General features: G+C 27.1%; 10 protein-coding genes across 10 annotated transcripts; 3 read left to right on the top strand and 7 right to left on the bottom strand.

The window, feature by feature from the left end:
- Positions 1-67: 67 nt before the first annotated feature.
- On the bottom strand, positions 68-2,110 carry ENU1_064950 (hypothetical protein; the record flags this gene model as incomplete). The annotated part of the gene is made up of 1 exon (XM_008858248.1): positions 68-2,110. The coding sequence occupies one exon, from the start codon at positions 2,108-2,110 to the stop codon at positions 68-70; it is 2,043 nt and encodes a 680-aa protein (XP_008856470.1).
- Positions 2,111-2,703: 593 nt separating this feature from the next.
- Positions 2,704-6,102, bottom strand: ENU1_064940 (DNA polymerase alpha catalytic subunit, putative; the record flags this gene model as incomplete). The annotated part of the gene is made up of 1 exon (XM_008858247.1): positions 2,704-6,102. One exon carries the CDS (start codon positions 6,100-6,102, stop codon positions 2,704-2,706), a length of 3,399 nt encoding a protein of 1,132 aa, XP_008856469.1.
- A 233-nt stretch (positions 6,103-6,335) lies between these two features.
- Positions 6,336-7,202, bottom strand: ENU1_064930 (hypothetical protein; the record flags this gene model as incomplete). Its single annotated transcript, XM_008858246.1, has 1 exon — positions 6,336-7,202. The coding sequence occupies one exon, from the start codon at positions 7,200-7,202 to the stop codon at positions 6,336-6,338; it is 867 nt and encodes a 288-aa protein (XP_008856468.1).
- Positions 7,203-7,448: 246 nt separating this feature from the next.
- ENU1_064920 (hypothetical protein) lies at positions 7,449-10,266 on the bottom strand (the record flags this gene model as incomplete). Its single annotated transcript, XM_008858245.1, has 2 exons — positions 7,449-7,472; positions 7,522-10,266. 2 exons carry the CDS (start codon positions 10,264-10,266, stop codon positions 7,449-7,451), a joined length of 2,769 nt encoding a protein of 922 aa, XP_008856467.1.
- Positions 10,267-10,343: 77 nt separating this feature from the next.
- ENU1_064910 (acetyltransferase, GNAT family protein) lies at positions 10,344-10,868 on the bottom strand (the record flags this gene model as incomplete). The annotated part of the gene is made up of 1 exon (XM_008858244.1): positions 10,344-10,868. The coding sequence occupies one exon, from the start codon at positions 10,866-10,868 to the stop codon at positions 10,344-10,346; it is 525 nt and encodes a 174-aa protein (XP_008856466.1).
- Positions 10,869-11,032: 164 nt separating this feature from the next.
- On the bottom strand, positions 11,033-11,926 carry ENU1_064900 (serine/threonine-protein phosphatase 4 catalytic subunit, putative; the record flags this gene model as incomplete). The annotated part of the gene is made up of 1 exon (XM_008858243.1): positions 11,033-11,926. The coding sequence occupies one exon, from the start codon at positions 11,924-11,926 to the stop codon at positions 11,033-11,035; it is 894 nt and encodes a 297-aa protein (XP_008856465.1).
- A 127-nt stretch (positions 11,927-12,053) lies between these two features.
- On the top strand, positions 12,054-14,088 carry ENU1_064890 (hypothetical protein; the record flags this gene model as incomplete). The annotated part of the gene is made up of 3 exons (XM_008858242.1): positions 12,054-12,206; positions 12,266-12,480; positions 12,540-14,088. The coding sequence occupies 3 exons, from the start codon at positions 12,054-12,056 to the stop codon at positions 14,086-14,088; spliced, it is 1,917 nt and encodes a 638-aa protein (XP_008856464.1).
- A 92-nt stretch (positions 14,089-14,180) lies between these two features.
- On the bottom strand, positions 14,181-15,393 carry ENU1_064880 (GTPase-activator protein for Ras family GTPase; the record flags this gene model as incomplete). Its single annotated transcript, XM_008858241.1, has 2 exons — positions 14,181-15,269; positions 15,322-15,393. 2 exons carry the CDS (start codon positions 15,391-15,393, stop codon positions 14,181-14,183), a joined length of 1,161 nt encoding a protein of 386 aa, XP_008856463.1.
- A 706-nt stretch (positions 15,394-16,099) lies between these two features.
- ENU1_064870 (carbohydrate binding domain containing protein) lies at positions 16,100-18,178 on the top strand (the record flags this gene model as incomplete). Its single annotated transcript, XM_008858240.1, has 1 exon — positions 16,100-18,178. The coding sequence occupies one exon, from the start codon at positions 16,100-16,102 to the stop codon at positions 18,176-18,178; it is 2,079 nt and encodes a 692-aa protein (XP_008856462.1).
- A 243-nt stretch (positions 18,179-18,421) lies between these two features.
- Positions 18,422-18,883, top strand: ENU1_064860 (cysteine proteinase, putative; the record flags this gene model as incomplete). The annotated part of the gene is made up of 1 exon (XM_008858239.1): positions 18,422-18,883. A coding segment is annotated over one exon (462 nt), but the record flags the coding sequence as incomplete, so codon positions are not given.
- Positions 18,884-18,889: the final 6 nt, after the last annotated feature.

The following is an 18,889-nucleotide window of genomic DNA, read 5'->3' as shown; positions in this document are numbered from 1 at the left end:
TTATATAACACTTGAAGGTCAACATTAATTGTCCAAATAGTAACCTATCTAAGAAAATAAAAATGAATTATTCAATTTTCTTCACTGAACAACTTGGTTTAAGCCAACCCTTAACAAGACCAATGACAATCAATGCAATATAGGCAATGAAAATTAACAATAATAATCCACCACAACAACATAAAATTAAGTCAACGGTATTAAATCCATTATGGATACGTATTATTTTATATGACACTGTACTATATTGAATAGTACATTCATGTTCTTTTCCATCTGTACTTCTAAATCCAACATGAGAAATACTGTTACTAAAAGCAGGGTCTGAGTATTTTATTGTGAAATTTGTGCCTGTTGTTTTAAATTGAGCATTTTCATCAAGTGGTCTTGGGTTTCCAAAAGTATTGTATTCACCATTAACAACAAAGTCTAAGTTGCAAGATGAAGTAAATGTATATTCATCATTCCAACCTTTCAAAATAATTCGAGCGTATTGATAATCCTTTGTTACAGTAACTGTTTTAGTGACATTATCACATAACTCTATTGATCCCGAGTGTTGTACTTGAGAATGTGCATTTGTTGGGAAGTTGATGATTTTGATATAATATTGACCAGTTGTAATTGAATAATTTTCAAATGGATAATGAATATTAGAAATATAAACTTGTCCTTTATTTGATGAGAATTGTGCGTTTTCATTTAAATTATCAATATTTTGGTCTACATAAATTGTATATGTTGGTTCTACTTCAAGTGATTTTAACATTACAAAATAGTCCATTGCTCCTTCTTCAACAATTACTGAATAAACAGCATTTGAACATCCAATTCTGGAAGTTCCTTCTGGTGGTAATTCAAAAATATCATTTGAAACTTCAAAGGTAGTTTCTACAATTCCATATTTACCTTTAAACAATATCATATAACTACCACCTTCTAAATTTTGTTTAACAATTTCTTTGGAAGAACTAGTTGCATCCTCAATTGGGACATTATCAATTCCAGTAGAAATTGTAATTGTTTGGTCAAGAGAAGTTGTAATTTTAGTAGTTTGTGTTAAACCACATAAGGAGAATGATCCATAAGCTACATCACTGTGCATAAAAAATTCATTTGCTGATGAAAGAGCAATAACTTCGTAATGAATAACCTCAATGTCAATAGGCTTTGGAACATTATATTTAACTACAATAGCAAAATTATTATTAGACCAATTATTAGCTAAGAGAATAGTGTTATCTCCACTTTTAATATCACCTATTTTTTCTGCATTACAAATTCCATAATACACTTCCATTGTTCCATCAAATTGACTTGACTCTATTACTGATAATGGAAGACCAGAAACAGAGGCAGTTACTTGAAGTACTCTATAAAATGCATAAGACCCACTTGATTCCAAATGAATTTTTTGTTTCTTTCCATTACAATCATTAAGATATTGAAGAGTTAAAAATGAATTTACTGTTGCTTCTTGAACTCCTCCTTCAATTCCTAATGCATGAATAAAAACAGTTCCATCTTCAAAAACTGGGATGTATTGGTAAAGAGAATATTTATTAAATTCACTTGTTGACTGACTATTTGGTTCTTGTTCAAAATAAAAGGAAACTCCTTTAGTAAAATTAAGAAGTAAAGAAGAAATAAGTGTACAATCATTTTCATGTGAGAAATGAGTATTCTTTGCCTCATAAATAAAGTGAACCATATAATTGAAGTTAGAAGAATCAAATGTAACAGGAGAACAATCAGAAAGATATATTGCACCAGCTGCAGTAATTACTCCACTCATTGGAGCTGAAGAAGAAACAGTAATTTTATGAACAGCATTTTTATATTCATCAATTTCTTCAATTGCAATAGGTTCTATATACTCTTGAAGAGGAATGATTTCTTTACCATTAATAGAAATAGAGATTTTAATTGATGTTTGTGACGTTGCATCTAATGTAATATAACTTCTAATCTTATTATTTCTGTGTTTTGGATTAATTGAATAGTCTAATGAAACAGAATTAATTCCATTTAATTTAAATGGAACTCCATCAGTAAGTATCTCTGCAGAACAAATACTTATTAATAAAATAAGAATTTGGAAGTTGTTCATTCCCAACAGAAAATTAAACTAAAATCTTTTTTTTACCTTTTTTTAATGGGTAGGCAATTTGACTGTCATTTTATTTAATTTACATGGATTATTAATTTTTACTATTACCGTTTTTTATTTTTTATTTTTTCGCAAATTTAAAACAAAAGAAATAATAATGGTTCAACCTTTAGTTCATTTGAAGAATTGTTGTTTAGCTCATATTAAAATACTTTCTACTTCATAAAAGTCTTTATCAATTCAATAGAACATTAATTACTATATTTATTAACCTAATAAAATTGCTTCCTTTTATTAAAAGTATAAAGTTTAGTATTTGTTAATAATTAATTATTGTCTTGTAACAAATAAGACAATATTTATGTTGATTGTTTTATACTTTTTTGATAATAACCAACCAGTATGAAAAGTAAAGAATTATTAATCAAAATTAAATTGTATTCATAATTTATGAATAAGTCTCTTAATACCTATTTTTTTTCATCTAGAGTTTCAATTAAAATTATCCTGCCTTCAAAATACTATTTGGTTAGGTTGAGAGTAGTAGTCATGAACTTTTTAAAAAAGGTTTTATTAATTCAATTATTTTCATTTTATCTTCCTCTTTGTAAACATGGTTTATCTAAAAATCCTTTTACTGATGAATGTAATGCATCAATATCATAATCAATTTTTTGTTGATCGTTAAGTCTTGATGATGTAATAACATAAAGACTTGTTAATTTTTCGATGACATCACTCTTTTTAATATTAAATTCATAATTCTTTCCACAACAATCAAAAGAGTCATCATAAACTGCATTATTTCCTGCCTTAGTATAAATTCTTCCACAATCATTACAAGATACTTCTTGTTTTAAATATTCATCTAATATCTTTTCCATATATTGTTTTCCTTTAGAAACTAAGTCAGTAGATGTATATAATTTCTTACATTCTGGACATCTGCACTTCATATCCCTTTCTTGATATGCTCTATATGTAAATACTTTTTTACATTCACTACATTCAATTTCAAAACCTAGCCATAAACCACTTTTATTTGTTGTCACAACAATTCTACTATACAAATTTGTTGTTGGATTTAATCCAAGCCATTCTCTAATTTTAATATTCATACTAGGAAATACTTCAAATAACCTTGAAACTGGTGCATAAATTTGTGTATCTAAATAATACTCATAATCAGGTTCAAATTTCTCTAATTTTTCAACAACATCAAGTGGAATTGATCTGTCACTACTTGATTTTGTATTATCTCCTTTTTCAATTAAATATTTAACTTGATCACCAGCTTTATAATGTTTACTTGATTTTAATGCAGCAGCAACATGATCAATCTTTTGTGGATATGATTGGGGGTCTTTATTCAATCCTTTAGTAATAACTAATTGGTGAATATCGACTTTACCACTTCTTAATTTTTCTGCCATATTTTTAAAATAAATTTCTAATGTTTGTTGCATTTTAACTAATCCTGGATCAGACAATATTAAGTCTATACAATAATATCCTATTTCTTTAGATAGAGGACACCATTCTCTCCTTACAACGTCTAACCCTTTTAACTCTTTTTTCTTTTTACCTCCATCAAGAATCATTGTAGCAGCATATCTCTTCTTTCTTAATAATAATAATTTTTCAAATATCGCATCAATTTCAATTTCTAATGACTTATAACTTTTATTGATTTGTGCACATAAATTATTGCCAAAAGTTTTTAAATCATTCATACTAATTTTTGGTGGTCTAACCATTAATGAATCAGTATCTCCATAAATTACTTGAATATCCATTTTTTGAACTTGTTCACATGTATTTGTTAAAATAGTTCTTCCTTTACCAGTAATCCATTCAGCAATTTTTTGACAATAAAATCTACTTCCTTTAAATCCAAGACAACCATAAATAGAGTTAGTCATTACTTTTACAGATAGTTGTTGTGTATTTAATTGTGCTTTTTTAATTTCATCTTTATCTCCTAACCTTTCCATTTCACTTACAATTTGTCTTCTTCTCATAACCAATTTTTTAATAATTTCTGGTAACATTGATTTATTATTCTCTCCTCCAAGTTGAGAATTAAGAAAACAAACACCAAATTCCATAATAATTGATGGGTATAAGGATTTGAAATCTATTAATAAAATTGGATCTGAGTAAAAATCTTTGACAGGTTCTAAAACTAACCCACCAGCATATTTTTTATGTTGACTTCCTTCCCCAAACTTTTTATCTGGTAAAATATACAATGTTGTTTGTTTAATAAATTCATGAAGAAGTAAATACTCAACTCGTTCTGCTCTCTTTCCAAAGAAAGAATGACTCCAAATATTACCAGCCAAGTTAGTTAATTCTTTGGTCATTGCAATTGCATTCATTTGATTACAAAGTTTTATAACTAACCTAGAATTTTCTTCAAGATAATTTCTAATATTCTCAATTTTATTTTTGTCTTGTAACGCAAGTTCAATGTCACTTGAACATGTCAAATCATCAATATTATATTCTCTTTGGATTCCAAGATAATGACTTGTTAAAGTATTTAAGTCATTAATTTTTTCTGACTTTAAGAATTCTTTTGATAATACAAATGTATCTGCTAACAACCTTCCAGAAAAGAAGGTTTTTCCTGCAAAAGTACCATCTTTATTATCTTTTGATTTAATATTAGTGAGTGTCCTTTTTAGTCTTCCAAATTTAGAATAAGCAGAAACCTCCCCTGATGATTCAATGATATCAAAAAATGGCATTAATGTTGTTGTCATGTCATGTGATATAATCAAATCAATGTCATGTTGTTGAATGAAATTACATACTTTTAACAAAAGTTCTCTTTGATCTTTTGCTTCCATTCCTTTTGAACACTTAACCCCTTGATTTATATAAAACGTATAAACATCATCTCTCCATGCCTTCATACTATGACTCATAGGAACACTTTTAACTACATCTAATGAAACCATCATTGGTTTTTTTGTTTTCTCTTCATTTAAACAAATTGTTTCAATAGAGCAAATATTTAAAGGAGGAATAAGTGTGTTTGTTATAGAAGTTTTAATTGATGTTTTAGGATTAACTTTTTTGAGGTCTAAAATATATTCTCTTAAACACCATGACTTTTGTTCTACAGAAGTACGTACAACAGTTAATCCATTAAATTTAATCCAAGATGGACCAAATATTGAATAATTACTAAGAAACACTTCTTCACATGTCAATGTTTTTTGATAAACTTTTTCATAAGTTTTTCCAGTATCATTTAATTCTTTATCATCAAAATAACATTCAACTTGAATCCCTTTGATAACCCTTTTTTCTAATAACTCTTTATTATCGTTTGTATCTTGTGGATTAATAATCATTTCTTTTGTTGCTTCTACAAATACTACATTAGTTGATTTATAATGTCTCTTTAATTCTTCTATTACTTCTTTTGGCTTATTGACAAATTCATTTTTAGGTTCAACAAACAAAACTCTTCTAATACCTTTGACAAGAATTGAACAAGAAATAAATCCATTATCTCCTTTTACTTTTCCTATTAAAAAGACACAACCTTTCATTGTAGTAACACTTACTAAATCAATATAGAAGAAATCTAAATTTTGTATTGGGACATTTTTCAATACATTAGTGTCTGTTTTTTTAGGAACATTAAGAATAAATTTTTTTGGCATTTTGATTGGTGGAGCCTTTTCTTTTGAAATAGTAATTTCGGTTTTTTCTTTAATCATTTCTTTAACCTCTGGATTAATCTTTCCTTCAATAACTAACTTTTGTTGAACCATCTTCTTACCTCCAACTTCTTCTTTTGATTCTTCTTTAATACTTTCATTCTTTAAATCTTCAATATCAATATCATCAATATCATCAAACCCATCTTGTGCGATACAATTTATTGCTACTTCCTCCATGTCAATTTTACCTTCTCTAGCTTTTCCTAGAAGTTCAAGTGCTTGGTCCTTTTCATTTTGACGTCTTCGAGACATTCTTATTGTTTATTAAAAATTTCAGTTTTTTTTTCATTTTTTATTTTAACTTTTTGTGAATAATTTTTCATAAAATATACTTCTTCCTAATTTATTTCAATAATCTTTGAATATAATTTGTTAATCACACTTTCTTTGTAAATGGTATTTTATACAATATTCACATAATAATTTTAATAACTGGATGTATTAACTAGAAATAAATCAAAAATTAATGTAATAAAAATTAAGAGTTACTTTTTTTTCTTTAATGGTGCTTTTACCATTTTTGGTTTATTCTTTTGTTTTGTCTTTGGTTTTGTTTTTTCTTGATGTTGAAGAATATCTTCTTGTACAACTGTTTGAACAACAATAGTTTCTGTCTCTTCTGGCTCATCTACCATTACACGTTGTGCATGTTTTAACAAAAGTGCTGGGTCTATTTCAAGGTCTTCTTTTGTTACTTTCTTTTCTTTTCTTTGTTTGGGTTGATTGTGGCGGTGTTTCTTTGGATTTTGTTCTAAGTTCACAGAGTTCATGGCAAGTTGTACATCTGATTCATCAAAATCAATAAACTCTTGGTTTAAATCTAACATATCAACTGGATTACCATTCTTAAATAACCCATCAACTGGCTCATTTTCAATTAACATATCTTCATCTAAGGGAATGTCATCATCTTTTTGTTCTTCAAACTCTAAGCTATCACTCAAATCATCTTTAATAGGTTCATCTTCATCATTATCCCACATTTTCAGAGTCTTTTCAAATTCTCGATCTTCTTCCCTTTCTTTTCTCTCTTTTTTTTGAACTTCCTTTCCCATTGCTTTTTGAACAAAATCATCATCCATATCATTAGTTTCTTTATCCCCATTCAACATAGCAAGAATTTCAGGGTCAATGTCATCAGGAATATCGTTTACAATCTCAATTTCATCAGCCCCTCTATCTTCTGGTTGTATAATTTTACCATCAGACTGAATGAAAATCCCATTTCCTCGTTCAGCAAAGTGTTGTGAATAATCATACCCATCATCAGGAAAGTCTCCATACTCTAAGTCAAGTTTTCTAATCCCATTTTCGTCTCGTTCAAACACATTATGGTACTCTTCTTTTGCCATCGTCAAATTCTTTATCTACTGTTAGGTTTAAATTATTTTATGTTTTATAAAACATGTATTGTTAAATTGATTTATAAAACAATTTTAATGATATTAATTCATTCAAAAAAAAAGAAGGAAATAAAAAAATTATTTATTTTGATGACTATGATTTTAAGTCTTTCATACATTTGATTAATCTAAATTTAATGATTATTCTTTTGGGGTCAAACGAGAAATTCTATTATTTGAAAAAATAAAATGCAATTAATTCATCATCACATCATAGAACTAAATATGGTGAATATATATAATAAATAAATATAAAACAAAAACAAACAGCATCATAACAATAGTCATAGAACATTTTTGCATCAAATCTTTGTTGTAGTACTTTATTTATTTGATCAAATTTATCGAAAACTTCTTTACTTTCATTTGTTAATTTCTTTTTATACTTTTGGAGGACAGACAAATCTTCAGATGTCATAGTATCTAAATCAAGTGATTCTAAGAATTTAATTTTATCTAAATCATCTAAACGAAGGAAACGGAATGAAGAAATCATATTTGTTCTTTCTTCTTTATTTCCAACTCGTTTAAGAATAAGACTTGCTTCAACTGGAATACTTTTCTTCATACTTCTAATAACTTCAACATTATTTCGATAGATTGGTTCAAGTTTATCTAATTCATTAATTGTTTCTTTTATTAGTTGTTGGAATGGTTGTTTTTCTTCTTTTACAAATTTAAAGAAGTCATTAAAATGTTGTAAAGAATATTCTTTTATTGTTTCGTTATCAGTACATTGTGAACAAAATCTTAACATTCCAGCATTGGGTTTTTTTGTTACAATAAGTTGGCAAATGAGGTTTTGTGAATCTTTATCGAGTTTCTTCATTAAATATACCACTAAATCAACAAGGTCATTTCTTACTTCATTAAGTGTTTCTCCAGGTTGAAAGAAATTTAAAAATTTATCAGAAAGAATATATTTAAGTACTGTTATTCCATTCTCTTTCTTTAATTCTTCACATATTTTATAATAAACTTCAGAACTAAGAACATCAAGATATCTACAAATGATATATTTGAGAAATTCTATTTTTTCTTCTACTGACATACATTCAATACTTGGTACTGAAGTTCTTATAGATGCATCACTTATATCACTTTGTGTAATTGTTGGTTCAATACTTGTTGGGTTATGTATTACATCATTACCAACTTTCAATACTATTTGAGTGAATAATCCTTCTCTCATAATTTTACTCCATACCTTTGGATTTACATCAATTAAAATTCCATTTTCTAAACACATCCATTTATTTCCATTTCTTAAATATAATTTATTTTCTACTGTAATAACTGCTTTTAAACTAAATGTTAAATTACCTAATGTGTGAGTTGAAATTAGATCGAAATGTTTTGGAACTGAAGTAAATGCATGTGCATATGTATATTCAGGATGAATAGGATATACTTGAAAGTAAAAGTTATAACAAAGTATTGGGATTATATTTGTAGAGATTGAAGAAAAATTTAATAAACTACACTTTATATTTAATGTATTTAATAACCTAACTAATCCTTCTATATCATTTTCTTGTATTTGTAGTGTTGTAATAATTGGTGTTATATCAATAGACCGAGGAGGAAATTCAAGAAATTTTTTACTTACAGAAACAAGACTATTATCTTCTCCATTTTCTATTGATAAAAATGATGCGATATAAATATATGCTTCTAATTGTGGATTTTCTAACATCAGTCGAGGTGTTGCAGTTAATTCAATTTTTCCTAATGATGATTGAATTTCACATGATTTGATTAAATACTTTGAGACAATACTTTTTAGGTTATTAGAATATGAAAGAATATGATGCGCAAGATTTATTGATTGGAGTCCTAATGAAAGTAGTGGAATAGATTCAAAACATGATTTCCATTGAGGAAGTACAAAGGATACTAAATACTCTCCCAATGTACGTGGGATATTCTTAAAACCATATTTTTTGACAAGAGAGTTTAATAAATATAAATATGCAAATATTGTAAAATTTTCACTAAATGGTAGAGAAGTATTGTTGTCAGCAATAAAATATAAAGGAGTTTCAAACAAATGCTCTATTGATTCTTTATGTTTTTGTGGAGAATTAATGAAAGTAGTAATTTGTTGATAAACTGATAGTAGTTGTGTATCTTCTAACTCAAAATCATGTTGTGCAGCACTAATAATTTGAAATTCATTACAATCTTTAATATTTGGTAAATAAACTTGCTGATGAAAGTCTTTTTTGATACAACATCCTAAATAAATATAAATTGGTCGAATTAGTGATAATTTAGATTCTTTTTGAGTTGATTGTTTGATTTCTTCAATAAATTTTTCTGGTAAATAAATGTTATTGAATACACACAACCGTAATACAGAAATAATAGAATAGTACTTGGTTTCACCAGGAAAAGAAAATGCTTGTTTAATTAAATTAATACATTGTTGTTCTGTTAAAGAAGCTGTTCTTTCTTTTAATACATTGAAAAATAACGCAGTTAAACAAGATGGTGAGTCTATCACATCAAAAACAAATTGGTCTAAAGGAATACTTGAAAGAGTTCTCAATAACTGAAGACAATACTCATTAGAATTTGATAAAAGTTTATCAAACGTTTTAAAATATTCTATCCATGGAAAAGTAATATACTCATCTTTTGGCATAGTTGGTTCAATTAAACTTTCTGTTCTTATCTTAATAATTTGATTAGGAAACAAAATAAAGCTTGAAAATTTTCTTCCAAAATAAATATGATCAACTGGATCACCTAAATTAATATGTAATGGTTGTGGTAATTTAAATCTGTTTGAAATTTCTTGTGTGAATTGAAAAAGTGTAGAATTGGTATCAATTGTGTATCTAATTTGAACACCATTTAAATCTAGATAGATAGGTAGATAAAAAGACTTAAAAGACTTAGTAGATAAAGGAAACATGTTTATAAGATCATCACACCACCTTTTAATTTCATTTTGAGGACAACTACCAATATTTTCTAAGAGGTATTTGATTTGAAGTGCTGAAGACATAATTAAATAAAAATTCTTAGATGAAGTTTAATTTTGGAAAAAGCTTTTAAGAAGAGAAAAATCACAAAAAAAACTTTTCACTTAAAAAAGTAATCTGGGTATTTAATGATTCCATTTATTCCAGTTAATCCGTGTTCTTGTAACTGAATAACCATACAATTCTTCTCATCACATGGAATATCTGTTTTAATTCCATACTCTATTGATGTTTCAAATCCAAATTTATGATAAAAATGGTCATCTCCAAATAATGTTAAATGAGTAATTCCTAATTTTTGTGCTTTTGAAATAACTTCTTTCATCAACTGACTTCCATATCCTTTTCTTTGTTGATCAGGAACAATAGAAAGTGGAGCAACTGCATAGCTATTATATGTATTTTGGTTATTAACAATAGAAATTTTGGAAACCATAACATGACCAATAATTTTGCCTTGAAGAATACCAACAAGTGATAAACTTTTAATATAATTATCTGATTCTCTAATTTTAACAACAATATTTTGTTCTGTACCACTTGAATGTTCAGCAGTTTTAAAGGCAGTTTGAACTAATTGATATATTTCTTCATAGTCAGATGGTTGTTCTTCTCTGATTTGCATTATAACAAAAGTAAGTTTGAGTTTTAACTAAATAAAAAAAAGAATAAATTCAATAAGAAAATTCAATAAGAGTATGTTGTTAAAAATGTTTTATAAGATTCTTTATGAGCTTCTTTTGTTCGTTCATTCTATTACATAAGTTTAGTTGTTTTATAGAAGAATGTTTAAACAATAAGTAAAAAAATACAAACTTCTGGGGCGGCGTCATATAATAAGAAATTTTGATTTCCCAAATCATCTAATTCCATCACAGAAGCACGATTACCACATCTATAACAATAATTTGGAGCGGACCATACTGTACATACTAATTTATTAAATTTCCAATCATAACCTTCCATAACTATTTGATGGGCACGAGCAATGAAATCTAACTTATTACTTTGAACAAATTCTGTTGTAGCTTTTTCACCAAACAGATAACCAGCCCCTCTATTTGATGGTCTCCAAGTGTCAACTTCAGGTTCAGGGTCAGACCATAATAAATCACAAAATGCCCCATCATGAGGAGCTTCTTTAAATCGACTAATTTTTGATATATCATCAAGTGTTTTTATTTCTGGAGAAAGACCACCATGAACACATAATATACGATTATCAATTAAAGCACTTAGAGCCAATAAATCAAATAAATCACAACACATTTTCCATACATCTGAATTACCATATTTTTTCATACATTCATCGTAAAAACCATATGTTTGTGAGATTTGTCTTGTTTCATGATTACCCCTTAAAAGAGTAACTCTACGAGGGTATTTAACTTTTAATGCAATTAATAACATGAACACCTCAACGCCGTTTATTCCTCTATCAACATAATCTCCCATAAAAATATAATTCGTTTCAGGAACTCTTCCTCCTACTCTAAACAATTCTAAAAAGTCAGGAAATTGTCCGTGAATATCTCCACAAACTGTTACTGGAAGTGAAACTGGAATAATATTTGGTTCTTTTGAAAGAACTTCTTTTGCTTTTTCATAAATTTGACGAAATGTTGCTTCTTTAATTACCTCACCTTGCCATAATTGTTCAAGACATTCATCAATGAAACTCATCTCTTTTATTTTTTTAGTTTTTCTTTTACTATTTTTTTTGTGAGTATGTATTTTCAATAGTTCAGATGTAAAATTGTAAAATGGAACTGAAAAGAACTTTAAAAGTGTAGTTAAAATAAATATCTAAATGCAATTTCAATTCAGTTCATTTGGTGTCTTTGAAAATAACAAAAACCTTCTTGACGCTATTGATAAGAATGAGGTTAAAGATATTCTTTTTGAATACCCTCATACTTTTATTTGGCAAGAAAATGACTCTATTCTTTTTATTAAAAATGATGTTTGTCTCAAATCGGTTTAGTATTCTTTTTTTTAAAGAGGTAATATTTAAATAAACAGGGAACATTACAACGACTTGACCAAACAACAAGTACTACAAAATTTGTTTTATTTGAAAACAAACATTGTATTCTTATTAGATGTGATTCAGAAAAGAAGTTGACATTTAACCTTATTAAAAATGATCAAATAGTTGGTGCTCAATTTAAAGTATTAATAAATGTAATGTTTAAAGAAAATGATATTTTATATTCATATCATCATCCAAATGATTTGTTTGTTTTTTGTATTACAAATAAAAATGATTTGATTAGGAAATAACTTATGTCCATAGTGTCATTTTCATTGGTGTTAAAGGAAATAGAGTTTTATATAAAATTAGATATAATATTATTTTCTTAAATGAAGATCTAAATGAAGTAGATATTAAAGACATGTCAACATTTAAAATTATTTTAGAAGGTATTGAAGAAATACAATTAAAAGAAGCAATTCTTCAAATAAAAAATATTGATAATTTGTTAGTAATTCTCACTTCTTCAGAAAATAATAAATCAAGTTATTGTATTTATGATATGAAATTAGCAACATTACAATTTATTCCATTTTATCATACAACACAAATAGTTCATATTTTAAAAAGAGATCAAGACTTAGTAATGATAGAAGATTGTGGAGATATTTTTGTTATGAATAGCAATTTTGCTTTACCAATTCCAATTAAAATTTCATCTCATTACCTTCTTCCAAAAGGAATTCCATTTATTACATTTCTTAGAAATGATATTATTATAACCATTACCTCTATTAAAATTGAATGTTTCTCTCTTTCAACAGAAAGAATTATTTATGAAAATAATGAAATACCACAACTTGATATTACAGAGTGTATTGCTTTCAATAATAAAACTACATATGGAATTTATCAAAGTGAATGTCATCAATTTTATGAAATTATACCAAAAAGTAATAAATTTGTTGCTCCTTTTTCTTTTAAAACACTTATTGAAACAACAAAAAAAGGATTAACTCAAGCTATTAATCGTTTAAATTCATTACCAAAAATATCAATTCAAAATAAAGTTGATAATTATCAAGATACTTCAATATTTATTTATTTACCAAGAAATTATAATTTTGTTAATCAATGTATTGATCGTATGAAAAAAGAACAAACAGTTTATTCTTTTACTTCACAAGTTTTATTATCTTCAATTAATGCATTAATTAATAGTATTAAAGTTGAAGAAGAATCAGAACCATTATATGAGAATATTCCTTATATTAATTTTAAACCAATTTTAATAAGTAGTAAAGCAAATGAAGATCTTCATAATGGATTATTTGAAGAATTTGGAAATTGTGTAAGGTCTCAATTCAAACAAAGTGCATTTGAATTATTATTATTTATTCAAGAATTACAAAAAAATGGATTTAATAGAGAAGAAATAATGAAAATAATTTCTGCAATGTATTCTACAATTCAATGTGTTGGTACATATGAATCATTTAAACAAGAACAACTCCACATTATTGTTGTTATTCAATTTATTTTATTTGGTATAGACAATGTATTAAAAGCAATAAATGATAAACAAGGAATATATTCTTTTTATTCTGTTGATTATGAACGATTATTGAATGTTGCAGATATTATAGGTGAAAAACATGTTTTTGGTTATGACAATATTTGGAAAAGAAAAACATATCAGACTGTGTTAATTCATCTTTTATCTCAAAATAATAAAGAATTAATAATAAAATTATTAAATCGTATTGAAGATAAAAATGAATTGATTGAAGAAATAATGATAGACGTTGTATTGAATAAAATAGATACTGTTGATATTTCTTTCTTAATGAAACTTCTTTCCTCTAACTAAAATGATGCAACAAAAAAACATTATTCTTTTGTTTTTATTTTGTTTCTTTTTTGTTAAAAATAAAAAAGAAGGAAAAAAAAGGACAATTTACGTTAATGTTCATGTTGTAACAAATACCCTAATGATGGATCCTTTTCTACTAAAATTTTCTTTAAATATTTAATTTCAGCCTTTAAATCCTTAATTTGCATTGTCATAGCAGTCATTTTCATTAACAAATCACTATGTTCTTTGACAGTACCATTGGAGAAGGCATCTAATTCATTTGTTAATCTGATGTACATTCTCATTGTTTCTTGTTCATTAGAAAAATGTAATGAAAGTAATCCTTGTGATTCTGGTGATAAAAACTCAAGAATATCTTTCCACTCTTTTTTCATTCTTGGTAGTAACTCATTACAGGCATCAGGAGATACCCAGGATAATTCAAAGAAATCATCTAATGCTAGGTCTCTTAATGAAGTAACCCAAGAATCAACTTGACTTCTTAATGACCCAAGTTTTTCTGATAATTGTAATTTCCAATTTTGTGCAGGTGGAATATTTTGTTCAGTAGAATCACCAACAAACCATTGGAAAGCAACAGAAAGAGTTTTTATAGATTCAATTTCTTGTTGATTCTTTGATTGAGAATGAACCAATGCACTATTAATAGTTCTTAAGAAGATTAGATTTTTGAGAGCTGACAATTCAACTGAAGGTGTTCTTTTATGAAGTTCAATAGATACTTTATGCATAAAATAGCTAAATCCAGTTGGATAATTTTTACAATCAATGATATGTTCAAGAATAGATTGAATAATATCTGCGATTTTATTAACTGATTTTTCGACGTCAGCATTAATAGTATTTCCAATAACTAATTTAAATTTGATTTGTTTCATATGTTTCTGAACAATGTTAATAACCTCTTTTAAAAACTGTTTTAATTCATTATCAAGAAATATACGAATAATACGTGTGAATATAGAATTTCGTCTAAAAATTGAACTTGGTGTTCTGAAACATTCTTCGATTTCTCTATCAATCAAATAATCTATTAACTGAGAGATTTTTCCCTCAGAAATATAATATGAAAATACCATTTCTGTATTTTTAAATAATTGTTCTGGTGTATTTAATGTTGAACAGAAATATTTTAAAACCCCTGCTGGAATGTCATTATTTAATGGTAATAAAAGCTAACAAATTACTTTTATTCTTTTTTATTAATTTCTTTTTATTAAAACAAACTGTTTGAAGTGGATCTGGTGAAAGTGATTCTGCCATTGCTGAGGCTTGAACAGATGGTAAGGTGACACTCATACCTTCTATTTTGTTATGAGAACTTTAAATTCTTTTTTTTCAAAAAAAAAAATTAAAAAAAGAAAAAACATTTTTCTTTTTTCTTAATTACTGTCATTTTGTGTTATTTTATAAAACTTTGTCAAACTATTGTATAGTACAAAAGATGTACAACCACATTTGACAGTATATGAATATTTTCTTTTTTTTTAATTAAAATTAACTGTTATACACATTTTTTGAAATTCGAATTTTAGGAAACTTTCATTCAAGACTAGATGATTTTTCTTTTATTTTAATTTGTATTTCCTTATCACTCTTTTCTTTAGTTAAGAATATACATTCTTTGCTTAGTTGAGATGCCAATTTTAAAACAATGCCATGCAATGACTCTGTATTAGCTGTTGTACAACTATTCATTGAATAATACAAAATTCAATCTCGAGATGAAATCTAAAAAAAAAGAGCAATATCCAGTGGAATTGAAAATCCTTTTAACATTCTATATTTAGAAGATAATTAAACCCAAGTAATAATTTCTTCTCATTTTCTTCTTGCTTCATTTTTGGAAGAAAAAATATTTTTAGTTTTTTGTTTTAGGCTTTTCATAAAAAACGAAAAGTCAACTTTATAAAATGAAAGTTGTGGTATTTATTATTTAATATTTAATTTTTTTTCTATTTTTCTATACAAATCCTAACTGTTTCAATCTAATAAATCAAATAGCATGCTTGTTATTGGATTTTACTTATTAGTATGTACCATAGCAAAAAATTATATTGTTAATGGTGGTTTTGAAGAAGGAAGTTCAACAAGCATTACTGGATGGAGTATTTATGGAGGTTCTAGCTCTTGTGTTATTGATTCTACAACTTATAATTCAGGTTCAAAGTCTTTACATTGTACTGACTTATCATCTAAAGACTTTGTTTCTGTTTCTCAATACCGTTCAGATCTCGTTCATGGAATTAAATATAAAATAACAGCTTATATTAAAGTTAAAAATGTTCAAAATGGAGCATTAATGTTGTTTGCAGAAAGTGCTGATTATTGGGATGGCGTTTATCTATATTCAAATTCTATTTCTCAATGTAAGACAGGAACTTGTATAGATAAATGGTATAAATTAACAGGAAACTCTGTAATGACATTTGGAAAACAGAGATTTATTATTTCTGCTAGACTTCAAGGAGCAGATGCAACTGGTGAATTTTGGATTGATGATATTTCATTAGAACCTGTTGAACAGAATGTTCTTATTTCGGTTGATTGTATTACATGGAGACAAGAAGCTTATATTGAACCATTTGAAATTAGAGTTGGGTTAGATGTTAATGACACTGCTTTTCAAGATGGGTCTTATCTTTCAATCACTGGACAAGTTATTAGAGAATCAGATAACCAAGTAGTTAAAAATATTGAAAGTTCAGAATTTAAAATGGGAATGACTTTCAATCAAATTATTACATCAACAACATTCGACCCATCTAGTCTCACACCTGGGTATTATATAGTTAAGATCACTTGTATCAATTCATTATTTGATAATAAAGTTGAAACTGTTTCGACTACTTTTAGAAAACTCAGTGCTAATCCATCTTATGACATTTATGTTGATAAGAATCACGTCACGTGGGTTAATGGTAAAAAATTCTTCCCTCTTGGATGTTATATGAATTGGTATGATGATTTTGATATTGAACATTTCAAAGACTCTCCATTCAATTTATGGAAAGGACCAGGACAAATGTCAGCAACACAAATTCAAGATGTATATGATAGGACAAATGGAAAAATTAGAATCATTAATCCATTCTCTGGTTCTATTTGTTGTGGGTGTAGTGACACTGTAATTCAAAATAAAGTAAGTTGGACTAAACAACAAGTTGAGTTAATTAAAAATGAGCCTGGACTCTTTGGTTACTACATTGCAGATGAACCTTCTACTAGTTGTGTTTCAAGTATGAAGGCAACAACTAGAGCCATTAGAGAAAATGACCCAAACCATGTAGTTTGGCCTGCTATTAATGATAGATTTAATCTTAATCTTTACAAGGAAGGATTTGATACTGTTGGAATGGATGATTATCCAGTTCAAACATTTGACCAATTAGAGTCCATTTGGGTTATGATGACACAAGGAAGAAAGAAAATGGTCAATTCTAGAGCAATGTGGAATATTGTTCAAATATTTGATTGGACTGTTTACAATGATTCATATAATCTGGACTGGAGTAAAGAATTTCCTCCAACAGAAGAACAACTCAGAAATATGATTTATCAAAATATTGCATGTGGAGCTATGGGTATTATTTATTTTGATTATTCTGAAATGAGGGTCATGGACTATAAAAACCCATTTGAGCAAGAATGGGAAAAAGTAAAGAAAGTTACATATGAACTAAGAGACAAATATGCTGATATTATTATGTGTGTTGAAGAACCACCAAATGATAAATATATTCTTCCTCTTAATGATGGATTAGATTTTAAAAATTATGTTGCAACAAGACAATGGAGATGTAATGGATATGATTATATTCTTATTGTTAATGTCAGAGCAGTAAATAACTATATATATTCTTTCACTAAAGCATCTAACAATACTTGTTTAGAGGTCATGATGGGAAATTCTTCAATTTGGACTGAAAAAGGAAATATTGTTAAATTAAATATGTCTTCAATGGATGTTGTTTGGATTAAAGGATATGAAAGTGATCATGAATGTCCAAATATTTCATATGAATCAAGTACAATTCCATTAATTCTAGTCTCAACTTTACTTCTCGTTATTCTATTAATATAAACGAGTTACTATTTAACAAATTATTTTAATTTTTTTATTTTATAGAAAAATTTTTCGGATAATAAAAATCAGTACAGAAAGTTCTTCTCTAAAAAATTAAAAAGATAAAAATATAAACGAATTATTACCTCTAAATGAAAGATAATAAATATATGAGTTATTTTAATCAATTTTTTAAAGAACGTGGCTTTTCGTCAGAAGTAAACTAAATTTATAAAAACATCTAATATATTCTTATTTTTAATGTTTGGTTTACTCTTTGTTACTCTCATTTCATTGAGCAGTGCTATTAACTTTGATAAATGGATGGCAAAAAATAATCAAAAATTCAAAGGAGTTGAATTATTAAGAAGAAGAGCTATCTTTAATATGAACTCTATGTTTGTTGCCAAATTTAACCAACAACATAATTTCCAATTATCTGTTGATGGTCCATATGCTGCCATGACTAATACTGAATATAATGCTTTATTAAAGGCTATAACTGTTAAGAATGTTGATGCCCCAGTTAGAAAAGCTGTTAAAGGAGATATTCCAGCCGCTGTTGATTGGAGAGCTGAAGGAAAAGTTACTCCAGTTAGAGACCAAGCCCAATGTGGTTCATGTTATTCATTTGGGTCTCTTGCTGCTATTGAATCAAGATTATTGATTGGTGGTTCTCAAACTTATAATGCTGATAATCTTGACCTTTCTGAACAACAAATAGTTGAC

This window comes from Entamoeba nuttalli, assembly GCF_000257125.1.
Source record: "Entamoeba nuttalli P19 unplaced genomic scaffold asmbl_3371, whole genome shotgun sequence".
Classification (NCBI taxonomy): Eukaryota; Evosea; order Mastigamoebida; family Endamoebidae; genus Entamoeba; species Entamoeba nuttalli.
Note: the sequence above shows the minus strand (reverse complement) of the source record. Positions and strands in the feature narration are given on the sequence as shown.